The 14,870-nt window shown below is 42.9% G+C and overlaps 1 protein-coding gene across 1 annotated transcript; it reads right to left on the bottom strand.

Moving 5' to 3' along the window:
* Positions 1-284: 284 nt before the first annotated feature.
* Positions 285-13,255, bottom strand: TCTN2 (tectonic family member 2). The gene is made up of 18 exons (XM_063144041.1): positions 13,105-13,255; positions 11,474-11,578; positions 11,200-11,273; positions 9,980-10,184; positions 9,534-9,634; positions 8,239-8,435; positions 7,719-7,842; positions 7,456-7,588; positions 7,304-7,369; positions 7,087-7,191; positions 6,250-6,327; positions 4,916-4,996; positions 4,330-4,441; positions 3,065-3,168; positions 2,762-2,918; positions 1,529-1,654; positions 1,358-1,446; positions 285-543 (listed from the first exon to the last, which is right to left on the bottom strand). Exons 1-18 carry the CDS (start codon positions 13,178-13,180, stop codon positions 440-442), a joined length of 2,037 nt encoding a protein of 678 aa, XP_063000111.1. The 5' UTR covers positions 13,181-13,255; the 3' UTR covers positions 285-439.
* Between the last annotated feature and the right edge of the window lie 1,615 nt (positions 13,256-14,870).

Genomic DNA, 14,870 nt, shown 5'->3' with positions numbered 1-14,870 from the left:
ATTTATTAGGAGATTCACGTTACAAATAAACCAATAAAGCTAAATATTGAGTTTTTCTTTTTCCTCATCCCTCCTCATCCCTTTTCCTCTTCTGTTGTGCTTTTTAGATTATAAACATGAAGGCAGGGGGTGGGGGGTTTACTGGTTGTTCATCTTTGTAAGCCAGGCTGGGAGACTATTTTGGCTTGAAGAGCTGAGTAAAAATATTGTAAATAAATATTAGGTTCCCATTAAACTTGAATTAGTGGCTTTTTTCATTTTCACAAAATGACAATATGCTATGGTTTTGTAAATACATTATATTTTTATTTTAGAAAAATATACATTTAAAAAACCCAAGTATTTTCTCTTTCCATAAAACTGTTTTAAAGTACCGCTTATTAAAAAGCATACAAAAGTATTATCAAAATGGTGTCTTTGCTCCGGAGAAACTGAAGACTCATACTTTGTGGATTCCCTGCCAAGGATCACTCAGCACTATTGCAATTAATATGAAAAACACTAGCACCAAGCCTTTGGCAAGAGAGTGGGAGTACGGTTCTCCTGAAAGATAGTTTGAAACAAAGATTAATTAATGAAAGAGTGCTTCGCTCCTTGTACTTAACACTGATTTGAGACATAAGCAGAAATACAAGCTCCAGTCCAAAGTACAATGTCTGTAGCTGCACATACATCAGCCACTCAGCTGAGTGCAGAATGGAATATCCATACACGGTTAACATGGGAGACAAGACAGCCCAGAATTTTGCTACTTCAATATACACAAAGCTTTGAGAATTCAGAGGCTGATTATTTTAAATATTTATAGGCTTTATACATTTCCAACATGTAAACCCCATGCAATGAATGAGTTCACACAACATGACAACCTAGAGTATAGGTTGTCATTCAATATGGGTTGTGTGAACCCAGTTGGGTTAACAATGCATGGTTTGTTAACACAAACAGCCTAGAGTTCACAACCGAACAACTACCATGGGTTCTCTTTGTGTATCGTTCTTGGCTTTTTAGCATGGCTGCATTCAGCCAACACACCAGTCCACAATTCAATGGCAACCCATACTCTGCGTTGTTCTGTTGTGTTAACAACCTCTACATTTTAAAATGTAACATAAAACGATAAACCCAAAAAAGTGAATGTTGTATAAAAACAGCTGAGAAACTGCCACTCAACAAAAACACGCTAAAATAAATAAAGGCCTCAGAGTCTATTTACAATCTTCTTGTAAATAGTTTAATCATTCTCAAAGAAATATTTCATATTCCAAATTTTCCAGTTTTCTCAGAAAAACAGCCCATTATTTTTCAAAGCCTTCACATCTCTAGCTAAATAAATAACAGGTTCCCCCTGTCTTACCAGTGTAGTAATGTGTCAAGGGATAAAAAAGCTCTGGCCAGCAAACATCATTCCTCTTGCAGTCATATTCTGTGTAGTTGATCTGAAATCTGCACAACAGTTCAAAACAAAATCTTAAGACACGTTCTCTCTGTAGTGTAAATAAGACGGAAAAGGGGTCTAGAGAGTTACCTTGTCATTGGAACAGGGGGTTGAGCTGGTATTTTAATAAATTGTACTGCAGCAGAGATAGGAAGAGAGCTAGTTTTATCTTCACAAATCACTGGACATTGAACTTGCCAAGTTACCATCGAAAAACTGTACATGGGGAGAAATCTGTATTATGAATGAGAAACCTCAAGTAGCAACAGTGAAAATATTGGGCTATGCAGTGCTGTAACACCCTTGTTTTTGTCAATATTCTTACATATTGATTATTCCCTCCTGGATCTGCTTTTAAGTGAAAAGGCAAATCTATATTTGTGTTTGGCTACAACCCAGTAGCACACTTAAATGATTTCTCCTTTACCGCAATGGTTACAAACCACTTACCAAACATCAAGTGGAAGCCTTAAACTTATTTTAATGAGGTGAAAATGGAAAGGGTAGAAATATTCAGATCCTTTGCCTTCATTTGGATGGCCAGAAAAACTAGACACGGTTTAGTACGGTGGCTGCTTTATCATCATAACATCTGAAATTAGATGTTCAACAGCTGCAGTGGTGTATATTGGGCTGGCAGCAGCTCTCCGGGATTTCAGGCAGAGAAGGCTCTTTTCCCCCATACCCTGACCCTGATCCTTTTAACTAGAGATGCCAAGATTGAACCTGGGACCTTCCGACTGCAGATCCTGTTATGATCCCTCCCCTGAGGACCATATTTTGCACATGTCCAGAATTTGGCACTAGCTGCAAAACTCAACATCCTGGGCATCTTAGATTTCTTTTCTGAAGTCATTTCTAGCCTTCACATCTGCTCAGATGGGATTTGAAGAATATGTACAATGCCTGATAAGTCTGTGGAGGCTAGAAGCAAGGAAGAGGCGGAGCAGAATTCCCAGGGCAGAGCGAAGGGCTTCAGTGCCCAGCACAGGGTACCTTGCCCCTCCTATGTGTTCAGCCGAAACAAGGACAGTGATGCAATACACATCAGCTTAATTTGTATAATGTTTGGAGATCTCAGAATTCAGCTTCTCCCTTTCCCTCCTCTCCACTGCAGATTACAACACAACCCAGGTCACAATAGCCCATTCAACATGGAATCTAATGGAAGTTATTTTTTCAACTAGAGATAAATGGGATAGGGAATCTCCCTCTGAACAGAAACTAGGCTTCAGATTTACAATGGATGTAACTATTCAATGCATGTGAATGTAAATTCAAATAAAGAGTGTATCTGCCAAACATAGGTAGAACATTACAAACCTAAGCTGTACACCGAGTATCTCCTGCTGTGCAATCCCTTCTACGGCACCCACATCAGCAGTGATAATCTGAATATTCAAGTGTGCAGGAATATCAGGGCAGGTGCCTTTTAAACTGTCGACACTCATATTTGTATTGGGACCAAATGTATCTAAACCTGTTAAAGAAGAAAAACATTGTTCAGAGCAATGTTATTGCTTGTATCAAAAATGTGTGGTTTGTTTCATATAATAAATTATTAAATTATAATTATGTTTTTTATAAGTTTATAATAACTAGATGCTATTCAATTATGCTACTCACGGATGATTTCCACCCAGTCATCTGGGTTGCTGGCATTAGAGTTGCCTCTCTTTCCAACATAGCTAACTTGCACCAAGGAATTTAGTCTTTTAGCAACATTCTCTCTGCAAACAAATTTTATTTAATTATTTTTATATTTATATTGTGCCTTTTTCCTGTTGCAAGGCATCCAAGACAGTTCACATGTTCTCTATGTTATATCTTCACAACAACCCTTCAAGGTAAGTTAGGCTGAGAGTAGGTGAATGGCCCACAGTCACTCCGTGGCCTTCATGGCCAAATGGGGACTAGAACCTGGATTTCCTAAATCCCAGTCCAACACTCTAACCACTACACCACACTGACTTTCACAGCATTTCCAAATATGTGAGTGTGTGGGTATTATAACCAAATTCATAGTATTTCCATTTGGGCTATTTAGTTTATTAAAAGTTATTCATACTTGAAAAGAATTGTTGTAGATCACAAGCTGAATATGACCCAACAGTGCAATACGGCTGAAAGAAAGGCAAATGCTATTTTGGGCTGCATTAATAGAAGTATAGCTTCCAAATCGTGTGAGGTACTGGTTTCTCTCTATTCAGCCCTGGTTCGGCCTCATCTAGAGTATTGCGTCCAGTTCTGGGCTCCACATTTCAAGAAGGACGTAGACAAGCTGGAGCGTTTTCAGAGGAGGGCAACCAGGATGATCAGGGGTCTGGAAACAAAGCCCTATGAAGAGAGACTGAAACAACTGGGCATGTTTAGCCTGGAGAAGAGAAAATTGAGGGGAGACATGATAGCACTCTTCAAATACTTAAAAGGTTGTCACGCAGAGGAGGGCCAGGATCTCTTCTTGATCCTCCCAGAGTGCAGGACACGGAATAACGGGCTCAAGTTCAAGGAAGCCAGATTCCAGCTGGACATCAGGAAAAACTTCCTGACTGTTAGAGCAGTACGACAATGGAATCAATGACCTAGGGAGGTTGTGGCCTCTCCCACGCTAGAGGCCTTCAAGAGGCAGCTGGACAACCATCTGTCAGATATGCTTTAGGGTGGATTCCTGCACTGAACGGGGATTGGACTTGATGGCCTTATAGGCCCCTTCCAACTCTACTATTCTATGATTCTAAGAAACACTTCAGGGTTTCAGAAACCAATGAGGTTATTTCAATAAAAGAATCACTTTTGTTTATCTCAACATTGTGAGGATTTTAATGCTGGGATGTCCTATGATCACTCCAGAAACGCTACAAACCAAAAAAGGGGAGGGGCATTCTGCTCACCTCAACTGACTGCAGTTGTCCTTAAGATCAACATCCTCGATGCACCCAGAGATCGAATTTAGTCCAAACAGAAGTGGTGTAAGACCTGCCAACGTACATGAACCCTTGGCATCTATGTAAGAAAAATCAGACAGCCTCATACCTTTTATAGGTTCTCGCATGCAGTTATACACATTTTTAAAAGAAATAGTAAAGTATATTGTAAAAATAATGATGCTCATATTATTGAATTCTGTTCATCTTAGATGCCCATTATAAACTGAAATGTTTTAATGCAGTTTAAGCTGAAGAGACTGAGTTATCTTCATGCAGTTCTACTTGAGCGCTAAGACAAAATCCCTGTGTTAGGAAAGGTTTTTAATGCTAGACTTTTCAATATATTTTTTCTTTCTTTTAGAGAGCAATTAGACATCAGAAGATGATGCAGAAAAGCCATCTAAGGCTTTAGGAGGGCAGAATGCTTCATTATCTCTGTATCTGACATAGATCACTTAAATAAAGATACTACTTCTTTTACAGCCTATTTAGAAATATAACAAAACGTATCTCAACACAACTCACAACATTACATATCAAAACGTAGTACCGGGTTTCCAAAAATTTAAAGTGGTAACTGCATCAGAAGAATTCAGATTTGCTGCTCTAATCGGCTTGCCAACTTGATAACCTAGGCAGACAAAAAAGATTTTGTGAAGTTCCGTAAATGCTCATCTATGTTGACAATCAATAATGCCAAAAATAAAAACACCCTGTATTGGTCTTGCTAGAGTTAACACCCCAAACTAAGCTACTGCATTATATCACTAACCACGCAGTCCGTGCAAATGTGCTACTGCCCGATAACAAACATGATGATCGACCTGCCTTCCTCCTGGCCTCGGAGCTTCAGAAGTAGGCAGAGACTGCCCCAGCAACTGCACAGTGATCCCTGCCCCAGCGCACCTCTAAGATTGGGAGTGGTTTGGCTGCTGCTTTCCCACAGCAACAGAGTGCTTCAGCAGCACATGACCAAACCAGCAAGCCCCTCACCCTCACCCACCCCGATTAACCTTTCCTGCTCTGGAACAGAACAGGGAGAGATGCTTGAGTGACGGCCAGCACAGTCCCTTCCTCACCGTCCTGCAGGAGAGTGAAGGACAGGAGGCATCCTTTGTTGCTGATCCAGCATTAGCAGCATCAGCATGCTCTATACTTCGTTCTCCTGCAGGAAAGGGAGCCGGGAAGGGATGTTCGTAGGCCACTGATCACTAGAGAAGATTGCCTCCTCCAAGCATAAGCCAAAGCAGCAGGGGTTTGGCAGGGGCCTAACTTCGGCTGGACTACCAAGGCCAACCAAAACACATGGGTGTGCATATACACACTTGAGTGTTTGGAATTCCACTCAAAACCAAGAAGATAATTAGTGGGAGGTCCAGGACAAATAAAAGGAAATACTTCTTCACACAGCGCATAGTTAAATTATGGAACTCACTACCAAAGAATGTAGTGATGGCCACCAATTTGGATGGCTTTAAAAGGAGGCTGGATAAATTCCTGGAGGCGAAGGCTATCCATGGCTACTAGCCCTGATGGTTGTGTGCTATCTCCAGTATTCGAGGCAGTAAGCCTGTGTGCACCAGTTGCTGGGGAACATGGGTGGGAGGGTGCTGCTGCACCATGTCCTGTTTGTTCATCTTTGGCTGGTGGCTGGTTGGCCACTGTGTGAACAGAGTGCTGGACTAGATGGACCCTTGGTCTGATCCAGCATCAAGGCACTTCATATTGACATATTATTGACAAATTAATATGCAAATGTGGTATAAAGACAAGGGCTGAACAGATGTTATGACAAAAAACAAACAAACAGGGGAAACTGAGCATCACTGACTGCTGACCATCAGTGTAAAAGCATGTGTCTTCCAAGCCAATGAAGCATTTCACCTGGATTCCCAGACAGTTCTTCTGTAGTAGTAGCATTTACACTCACAAAGCTGACTGTGAATTTCTGTGTCAGTATCTCTGAAGAAGAAAAAGAACATAAAAAGGAAGAATGCCATTTGGCTAAAACTTTAATCCTATCGCTATCATACCCATTGTTACCTAAACATTGATAACCACTGCACTTTATTTATTTATTTACCATATTTATATACTGCTCCCCATTGAAAATTTCGGAGCAGTGTACAAGATAAAATGAAAATAAAAACAGAATAAAACACTTAAAACAGATTTTAAAGGTAGCAAATACAGTGACGCATGGCTGGACATTAAGGAAAGGCTTCCTGGAATAAAGATGTTTTCAGAAGGCGCTGAAAGGAGTACAAAGTCAGCGCCTGCCTGACCTCCAGAGGCAGAGAATTCCATAGGAGGGGGGCCACCACGCTGAAGGCTCTTCCCCTGGTGGACTCCAATCGGAGGATGGATCTATGTGGAAATTTACAGAAATACTGCTTGCTTTAAAACCCACCCATGTTTTGGGCTGTTTATATATAGATAATATAAAACCTGAATATGCTTTATTTGTGATTATTGGAAGCCACACAGATGTGGCATAAAAAACATAGAGTCAGTGATGTTCTGCTGCTCCTTGCAGCCAATTCTGGCTTTCCTCTGCGTGGAATATACAGCAGACACATGGCAAAAGCTTAAAAGCCCATTGAACAATCTGTATGCAGTCAAACTCTGCTAATGTTTCAATAAGATTATGTCACAAAACCAACATACTAGAGGGGGGGAAAAAACCTCTGACTAAGCAATGCAAAAGAAAGATGATGGTACCTTCTGGACATATCGCTCCAGAAAGGACTTTGACTTTCATTTCAATTATTCTCTTGCCTTCCCATATGATCATATAATCTTCTGCAAAAATCACATCTCTACAAGCTGCACGCAAAGAAGAGACCAAATGGAACCAACAGTTAGTTTCACTGGAGGGTGTTACACTTGCATGAAAACTTGATTTTTATATGTAAAATTATGCTCAATTCATATTTACCTGTATCAGTGCAGCTACCTATATCTGTTGTTTTCGTCTCATGGGTAACCTGTGGTTTGATGTCATCTGGAAACAAAAATAATCATTTATTTATTTATTTATTTTACTTATTTTACAACCTACTCTTTTTAATAAAAAAAAACCCAACATACCTCCAGTACCGCCGTTTAGTGCTACATTTAGCAACATGCTCCCGTTTTCCTTGCAAGTAGTGAGACAATTAGATTCAAAATTCTGAAGGAAAGCGACAGGAGCATTTCTCGCACATTGCCCAGCTAGGAATTGCTACATTATGCAGTGGAAGAGAACAGAACATCAGATATATGTTTTGTACAATTTCTCCCACCCACTTACCACACACACACACACACATAAACTGTAAACACATAAAAAAAGAGACAATTCATGCCATTACCTGAGGCACTGTAAAATACTCATTTTGCATGGTCAGAATTGGATCGCCTTGTCTGTAACCGCTAAAAAGTTTTCCCGGAATGGTTTGAAAAGGAATCTTAAATGAAGAGACTTGGGTTGAAGATCTGCAAAATATATTTTGAAGGACACTTTTTGTATCACTTGTAAAACAGAAGACGTACGAACGTAAGAAAAGCCATACTGGATCAGGCCAACCCACAAGCAGGACATTCTCCCCAGAAGTTGGCGTAAATACTGGAGGCAGCATATAGCCATGAAAGGCGGAATCCAAAGAGATGTAGAGAAGTGTTATACTCATACCCTGCCCCAGATGTGCTGACCTGGAATCCAGGGATCAACCACACAATTTGGACCTACGCAGACTAGCTCTATGTATTCGTTCTATTCATGTAAGCACACCCAGTAGGTGGGGCTAGTACACACACACACACACACACACACACTCTATACCTGAGAGAGAGAGAGAGAGAGAGAGAGACCAGATGAGTTTCCATACTTACACAGACCCTTGATAGAAATAACCAAGGAAAGGCGTATTGTTAAGGGAAGACTGCACGCATAAGAAAGGAAACCAGTCTGGGGCATTGTTCCCTGGGTGGACAGAGCACAGCTGGTCAAAAGGTGGGTTGACATCTCCACCAAACACTCCTTTAAAACATGACCCACTGAACAGTTGCTTCATCTCTGGCGTGCATTCCTAGAAAGAAAGAAAGAAAGAAAGAAAGAAAGAAAGAAAGAAAGAAAGAAAGAATTATACTGAAGAGTTAGGCCCTGTGAGCAAGCTAACAAGACTGAGTAGCATCAGGGACAAAACTTGGAGGGAGGGAGGCCTGTAGCTCAGTGGCAGATTTGCATGCAGAAAGCCCCAGGTGCATCCTGAAAAGGCTGAGGTAGCAGGTGAGAGGAATGAGCTCTACCTGAGACTATGCCAGACACAGTGGACAATATGAAGCCAGATGGACAAATCATAGAATAGTAGAGTTGGAAGGGGCCTCTAAGGCCATCGAGTCCAACCCCCTGCTCAATGCAGGAATCCAGCCGAAAGCATCCCTGACAGATGGTTGCTCAGCTGCCTCTTGAAGGCCTCTAGGGTGGGAGAGCTCACCACCTCCCTAGGTAACTGGTTCCATTGTCATACTGCTCTAACAGTCAGGAGGTTTTTCCTGCTGTCCAGCCGGAATCTGGCTTCCTGTAACTTGAGCCCGTTATTCCGTGTCCTGCACTCTGGGATGATCGAGAGGAGATCCTGGCCTTCCTCTGTGTGACAACCTTTTAAGTATTTGAAGAGTGCTCTCATGTCTCCCCTCCATCTTCTCTTCTCCAGGCTAAACATGCCCAGTTCTTTCAGTCTCTCCTCATAGGGCTTTGTTTCCAGACCCCTGATCATCCTTGTTGCCCTCCTGTGAACACACTCCAGAGAACCTGGATAATAATCTGACCTGATAGTGGGCAACGTCTTATGTTCACCTACTGTATCTTGCACCCAGTCCTTAGTAAAGGCGAGGGAGGAGTGACACTTCAGAGGTGGCTCCTATTGCTTATCAATCTGGATGGACGGACGGACACACGCACACCGCTTTTTCATTAACCACACTTTTCATTTATTTTCTTCCTTACTAAATTCTTCCCCTAACAGAATAACCTATAGAAACAACTGTTGTTGGTTTATTACCCCATAGTACTGAATGTGAAGAGCAATGCACAGTTAGTTCCCTGGCAAATCATTTTACAGGCATGTTCCTTAAAGAAGCTTAACATGAATAATTGTTTTAGAAACGAAAGATAGAATTAGTACCAGATCACAGCAGCAACGGATATCACAGGCCCCTGCGGTGAGATTGCAGGGGCAATTGCCCAAAGGTTGAAACACTTGATTGGGGATCACTGTTGCATTATCTATTAAAGAAAAGAAGAAGAAAAGAAAGGACTTAGGGACTGAAACTTAGGGGATTCCTCTCTCATTGTTATATAGCATGCAGGAGACTGTCTGGATACATGGGGTGAGGGCAGACAGGGTGAAGAGCATATTTTAAGCCACCTTGTGAAGACAGCAGTCTTGAAAGGCACCTTAGAAACCTATTAAATAAATGAATATAGGCAAAGTTGCTTCTCCTCCACACACCCAACACATCATTTTTAAACTGATGGGGGCTGGATGGACACTCCTCTGGATCACAAACATTGTATTTAGTACATCAACAAGCTCTAAACTATAACACAAAGAGACAAGGACCCAAATACCGTCTGCTTTTCCGGTCGCATTTCCCAAGGACGTATTGGCATATATTTCAGCTTGGATCAACAGTTTGGCCACCACCTTCGAGTCTTGACAAGCTGAGACTTGCAAAGCTTCAACCAAGCACAGTGCCTCCACGCAGCAATCAGTGAGGTTCGCGGTGCACAGCTGCAGGTTCCTGGTCAAGCGCACCGTCACTCTGGAAACATTCTGAAACACACCGTTTGACCGCTAGTAATAAAACTTACTGTTACCCAAATTTGAACACAACTTGCTGAAAAACAACCTTGAACACCAATGGCAGTCTCTGTGTCAATAAAAACAGGGGAGATAAAATAGCAGTATTTTACTTGGGTCTCAGGCCCTAGTTAAGTGTGGTTCGCATTGCAGCTGTAGTGAGAAAACACCCGATGGCTATGTTCGGACAACACACTAATCCACGGTTTAGTGTGTTGTGTCCCATTCTGGGAACGGTTTAGTGTGTTGTGTCCCATTCTGGGAACGGTTTAGTGTGTTGTGTCCCATTCTGTTCCTATTACCCCACCCCACAGTTGATTAGCGTGTCGTCCGAACTCAGCCAATGACTTTTATAAACAACACGTGTACAAAGCGCTGTAGTTCTTCAGCGGCCATAGGAAGGAGCACATGGTATTTGGCATATGACTGTTATCTAATTTAGGGCACAATCCTATGCATGTTTAGACAGAATAAAGGCCTGCAACTCCCAGCATTCCCCAGGCTGCAAGGAGAATGCTAAGAGTTGTCAAGTCTTTTTTCTGTCTAAACATGCATCCTTAATCCCATGTAGAATTCCTTGCAGACTCTTAAGCCTGCATGCAGGGACTGTCTTGTTTAACTGATTGACTGTATGCCGCTCTGGAAGCTTTTCTGGCTAAGGAGTGGGATAAAAATACTTTAAATAAATAAAAATCCATTTCACCTACATGTGGGGGGAGGGAAGAGGAACTATAGAGGTCTCTTACGGTAGCCAGTTACAGGCAAAGCCCACAGGTCAATAACTAAGGTCAAAGGATTATACTTTTAAGGCCGGGGTAAGCACTTCCAGTTGTTGTTGGACTTCAATTCCCATCATCCCTCACCATTGGCTCTTCTGGCTAGGGCTGATGGGAATTGCAGTCCAACATGTGGAGAGCTGCATGTTGCCCACCCCTGCTTTAAGTTATTTAAAAGACACTGAAATGATGGAAACGGTTTTGGTACTAACCCCTTGATACGTGACATTCAAACTCCAGTCACCAGTTCTGTTTCTTCCACTACAGTCTTGCCGGGGCAACATTCCTAGAAAAGAGCAAAAACCAACTTTCAAATGTATTCTTTTCTCTCAAGCGTTCGTCTTAGTCACTGCCAGGGGTGATGGAAGCAAGAGAGAGACCATCTTACCAGCAGGGAAGTTCATAAACTCTCTAGTGATCTTTCAGGTAGAAAGTTGTCGCACAATTTCACATGCAATTTGAAAAATGGTTTTGAAGTAATCTTACCCGTCTCATTATCCGCTACAGCGATAGAGAAGACATCTGCAGGACTGCTGACCAAAGAAGCAGAGACGACAGTCCCAGACATGTGGATACGGGAAGGCCAAAAATCTAAAAATATAAATCAGTATTAGCATTTGCACCATAAAGAAACATCATCTAGGAAGCATTTTCCCCTTTCCTCTAAGAATAAAGCACTTTGTGAGTCAGTCTAAGTAATGTTTCTATTTACAAGTTTGAGCCACAGTTTAACTTAGGAAAATGTGCAGAAGCGTAGCAGTGTTGTTTCTTTTGATATTTTGTTCTGTGGGACTACTTCAAGCTATAGAACACAAGCCAGAGAACTGTATGACTGATTCCATGCATCTTACAAGGCTGGACTTACTACGGGGCTGGGGTTAGACCGTGAAAGGGGAAGCTGCTATCACAAGACTTTGGGCACATATCGCTCCATTTTCTTTATCGTGTAGCAACAGAGGTGGGCAATTTGTGCCCCCCTAGATGTTGTTGGACTGTAGCTCCCATCAGCCAGCATAACCAACGGTGAAAGATGATGAGAGCTGAAGTCCAACATCATTTGGAAGCCCAAAAATTGCTCACTTTTGGGCACATCCAGCAAAGCTGGGGTCATTTTTAGACATTATCTGTCACTGAGCTTTTTGGTATGTGTAACCAGAGGAGCACCTCTCTTTAAACCCCTTCACTCTTTTGAGAGAGAAATCTATTTATTTGCTTTGACAAGAGAATAGGTACACTTTAAAAAGGGGGGGGAACCTTTGTGAACAGACAGTTCAGTGAGCCAGTGTGGTGTAGTGGCTAGAGTGTCAGATTGGGAGTCTGGAGATCTGGGTTCTAGTCCCCACTCAGCCATGGAAACCCACTGGGTAACTTTGGGCCAGTCACAGACTCTCAGCCTAACCCACCTCACAGGATTGTTGTTGTGAGGATAAAGTGGAGAGGAGGAGGATTATGTACGCCGCCTTGGGTTCCTTGCAGGAAAAAAGGCGGGATATAAATGCAATAATAAATAATTTTTTAAAAGCGAATAAAGGCACAATCTCATGCATGCTTAGGTAGAAAACACGCAACAATGCCAATTGAGGTAGCCTGGGAGTTGTAGCATTTTCTCTGTCTAAACCTGCACAGGATTTCACCTGAAACCCATCATTATTAGTAGCATGGCTCACTGAAGCACGATTTAAAGATTAACTTCATAATACCCATTCCTCTGCCACCCCCAAAACCATCTTTTCCACATACAGAACCCTGCTAAGCACACTTCCCAGCAAAGGAAGTCCCGATGAGCTCAATAGGATAGGGCAACAGGCAGAAATAGAACAAGGCTGTTGTTGTTTTTCCTGCCATGGAGATGCCATGAAAGGGGAAATTTGCACCTGTTGGGTTCCTGCCTGTCACACACAGCTGTTAAACTTGAACACTTGAAGCAGCCTTCCCCAACCTGGCGCCCTCCATATGCGTTCGGGGTCCAACTACCATCAACCCCAGTCTGACTGGGGATGATGGGAGCTGCAGCCCAAACCATGCGGAGGGCACCAGGTTGGGGAAGGCTGAGTGGAAGGCACAGGAGCCCCCTCCAGGTGTGGAGACCAGGGCTTCTCACTACTTTTCCTACCCACCGGGATCCCCGTCCTGGGCCCGGGCCGTCAGAAGCAGCAGCAGCAGCAGACCCCAAAGCTGCCGCCGGGCGAGCATAGCCAGGCGCAGGCGCCGCTAAGACGGGCCGCTGCGGTGTAAGAAACAGGCCGCAGCCGCGACGGCCGCCATCTTGTCCGCGGCCTAGCCTGTTGCTATAGAAACGGCTGGGAGGAACCACGCCAGGCTGCCCCCTCTAAGGCGAAAAAAAGACCCCCGTGTGGCCCTTAAAATCCGACCCAAAGGGCTTGAAGGGGTGGCTGAGGGGGTGAAAGCGCCCGTCTTTAATAGGCAAGGGGGAAGCGCAAGCTTTGCCTTCACTGTTGGATCTCCCCCACCCCTCCTCGCTGTATAAGTGGTACGTTCCACACTGAGGCTCGCTGTCCTACAACTCCCATCATGCCTTCCGGCAGAAGTTCGCTGTTAACCTCTTTCATGGGATGGTTGGCATGCCAAAGGGCTGCAAGTTCGATTCGCGGCATTGCTAGGTAGGGCTGGGGATATAGGCTTCTACCTGAAACCCTGGAGAGTCCCTGCCAGGTTGCTGCTGTTTTCCAGATGTGCTGGTCTGTAAGTCCAAGCATGCTAAAACAAGCATGAAAAACAAGCAGTACACTGCTATGTAAAGTTTCAATGAATCAATACGAAATCAGTACAGTGGATCCACTTTTTCATGGCTCTTTGGCCCCACTGCTTACATTTCCACCACCACCATCACTGGACCCGTATGTATCTATAATGGCTGAAGAAATTGGCTAATCGTATGACTTTTAATCACTTACTTCTTGGATCTGCATTCATTTGCATGCGAATGGATAAATATTCTTAGGGTTTAATCCTATGCATGTTTAGACTGACCAAATTTCTACAACTCCCATCATTCCCAGTTGGCTGGGGAATTGTTAGGTCTTTGTTCTGTCTAAACATGCATAGGATTGAACCCTAAAAGGACCTTTCTTTTAGATGATGCCTGCATATGCATTACAAAAGGATCCACAGCAGAAGCAGCACTGCCTTCTCCCCTCTTGTGTGGAATAGGAGAGAAAATACCATCTCAGTTCTCTCTCTCTCTCTCTCTATAAAGACATTTGTATCCCACCCTATATCACAAGGATTTCAGGGCTTGTTTATTTAATCTTAAAGCTGTTGTTTTGGAATAAAAACATAGCTACTTCCATTTTTAATTACGGATTTGTACCCATGACGTGTTAACAAAATGTACTTTCCAGTCCCAAAGAAAAACATGCAAGCTCAAGAACGTTTTTGTAGCCCCAAAACATTCTGAAAGAAATCCAATGAATGACCTTGTGAAGTTGGCGGCAGAAGAAACCATGGAGATTGCCCCTTGCATTCCTCGTTTCTAACCAAGACATACTTGTACCTGTTGAACCGTGACAGATTTTGTTACCCCATACAAAGCTTATTACCAACAGGTCTCTAGCCTACAGATGTCAATGGTTAATCAGGACCCCTGCCCCCAAACACATCTATAGCATCACCTTAACCTCCATGAGATTACACATACAGCCTCATACAATATATATCTAGAAATAAATATTCTCCTCCCCCCCCCGCCAGCACGTGTTGGTCACTAAAGATGACCCTAACTTCTATTTTTTTCAAGGAAAGGCCCTTGCTAAGGACTTATGTTTGGACTACCGTAAGACGCTCTACATGGCACTACCACTGAGCACTATTGTTAGCCGCTTTGATCGCCATTTTTGGCAGAAAGGTGGGATATATATTAAAT

The sequence above is a fragment of the Elgaria multicarinata genome, chromosome 18, assembly GCF_023053635.1.
Source record: "Elgaria multicarinata webbii isolate HBS135686 ecotype San Diego chromosome 18, rElgMul1.1.pri, whole genome shotgun sequence".
Classification (NCBI taxonomy): domain Eukaryota; kingdom Metazoa; phylum Chordata; class Lepidosauria; order Squamata; family Anguidae; genus Elgaria; species Elgaria multicarinata.
Note: the sequence above shows the minus strand (reverse complement) of the source record. Positions and strands in the feature narration are given on the sequence as shown.

Coding starts and splice junctions, on each gene's coding strand:
- TCTN2 (XM_063144041.1), bottom strand. CDS start 13,180: ATGCTCGCCCGGCGGCAGCTTTGGGGTCTGCTGCTGCTGCTGCTTCTG. Junction 4,442..4,915: donor TTTAAATTTTTGGAAACCCG/GTACTACGTTTT, acceptor TTTCTTACATAG/ATGCCAAGGGTTCATGTACG. Junction 544..1,357: donor CTTGACACATTACTACACTG/GTAAGACAGGGG, acceptor ACTATCTTTCAG/GAGAACCGTACTCCCACTCT.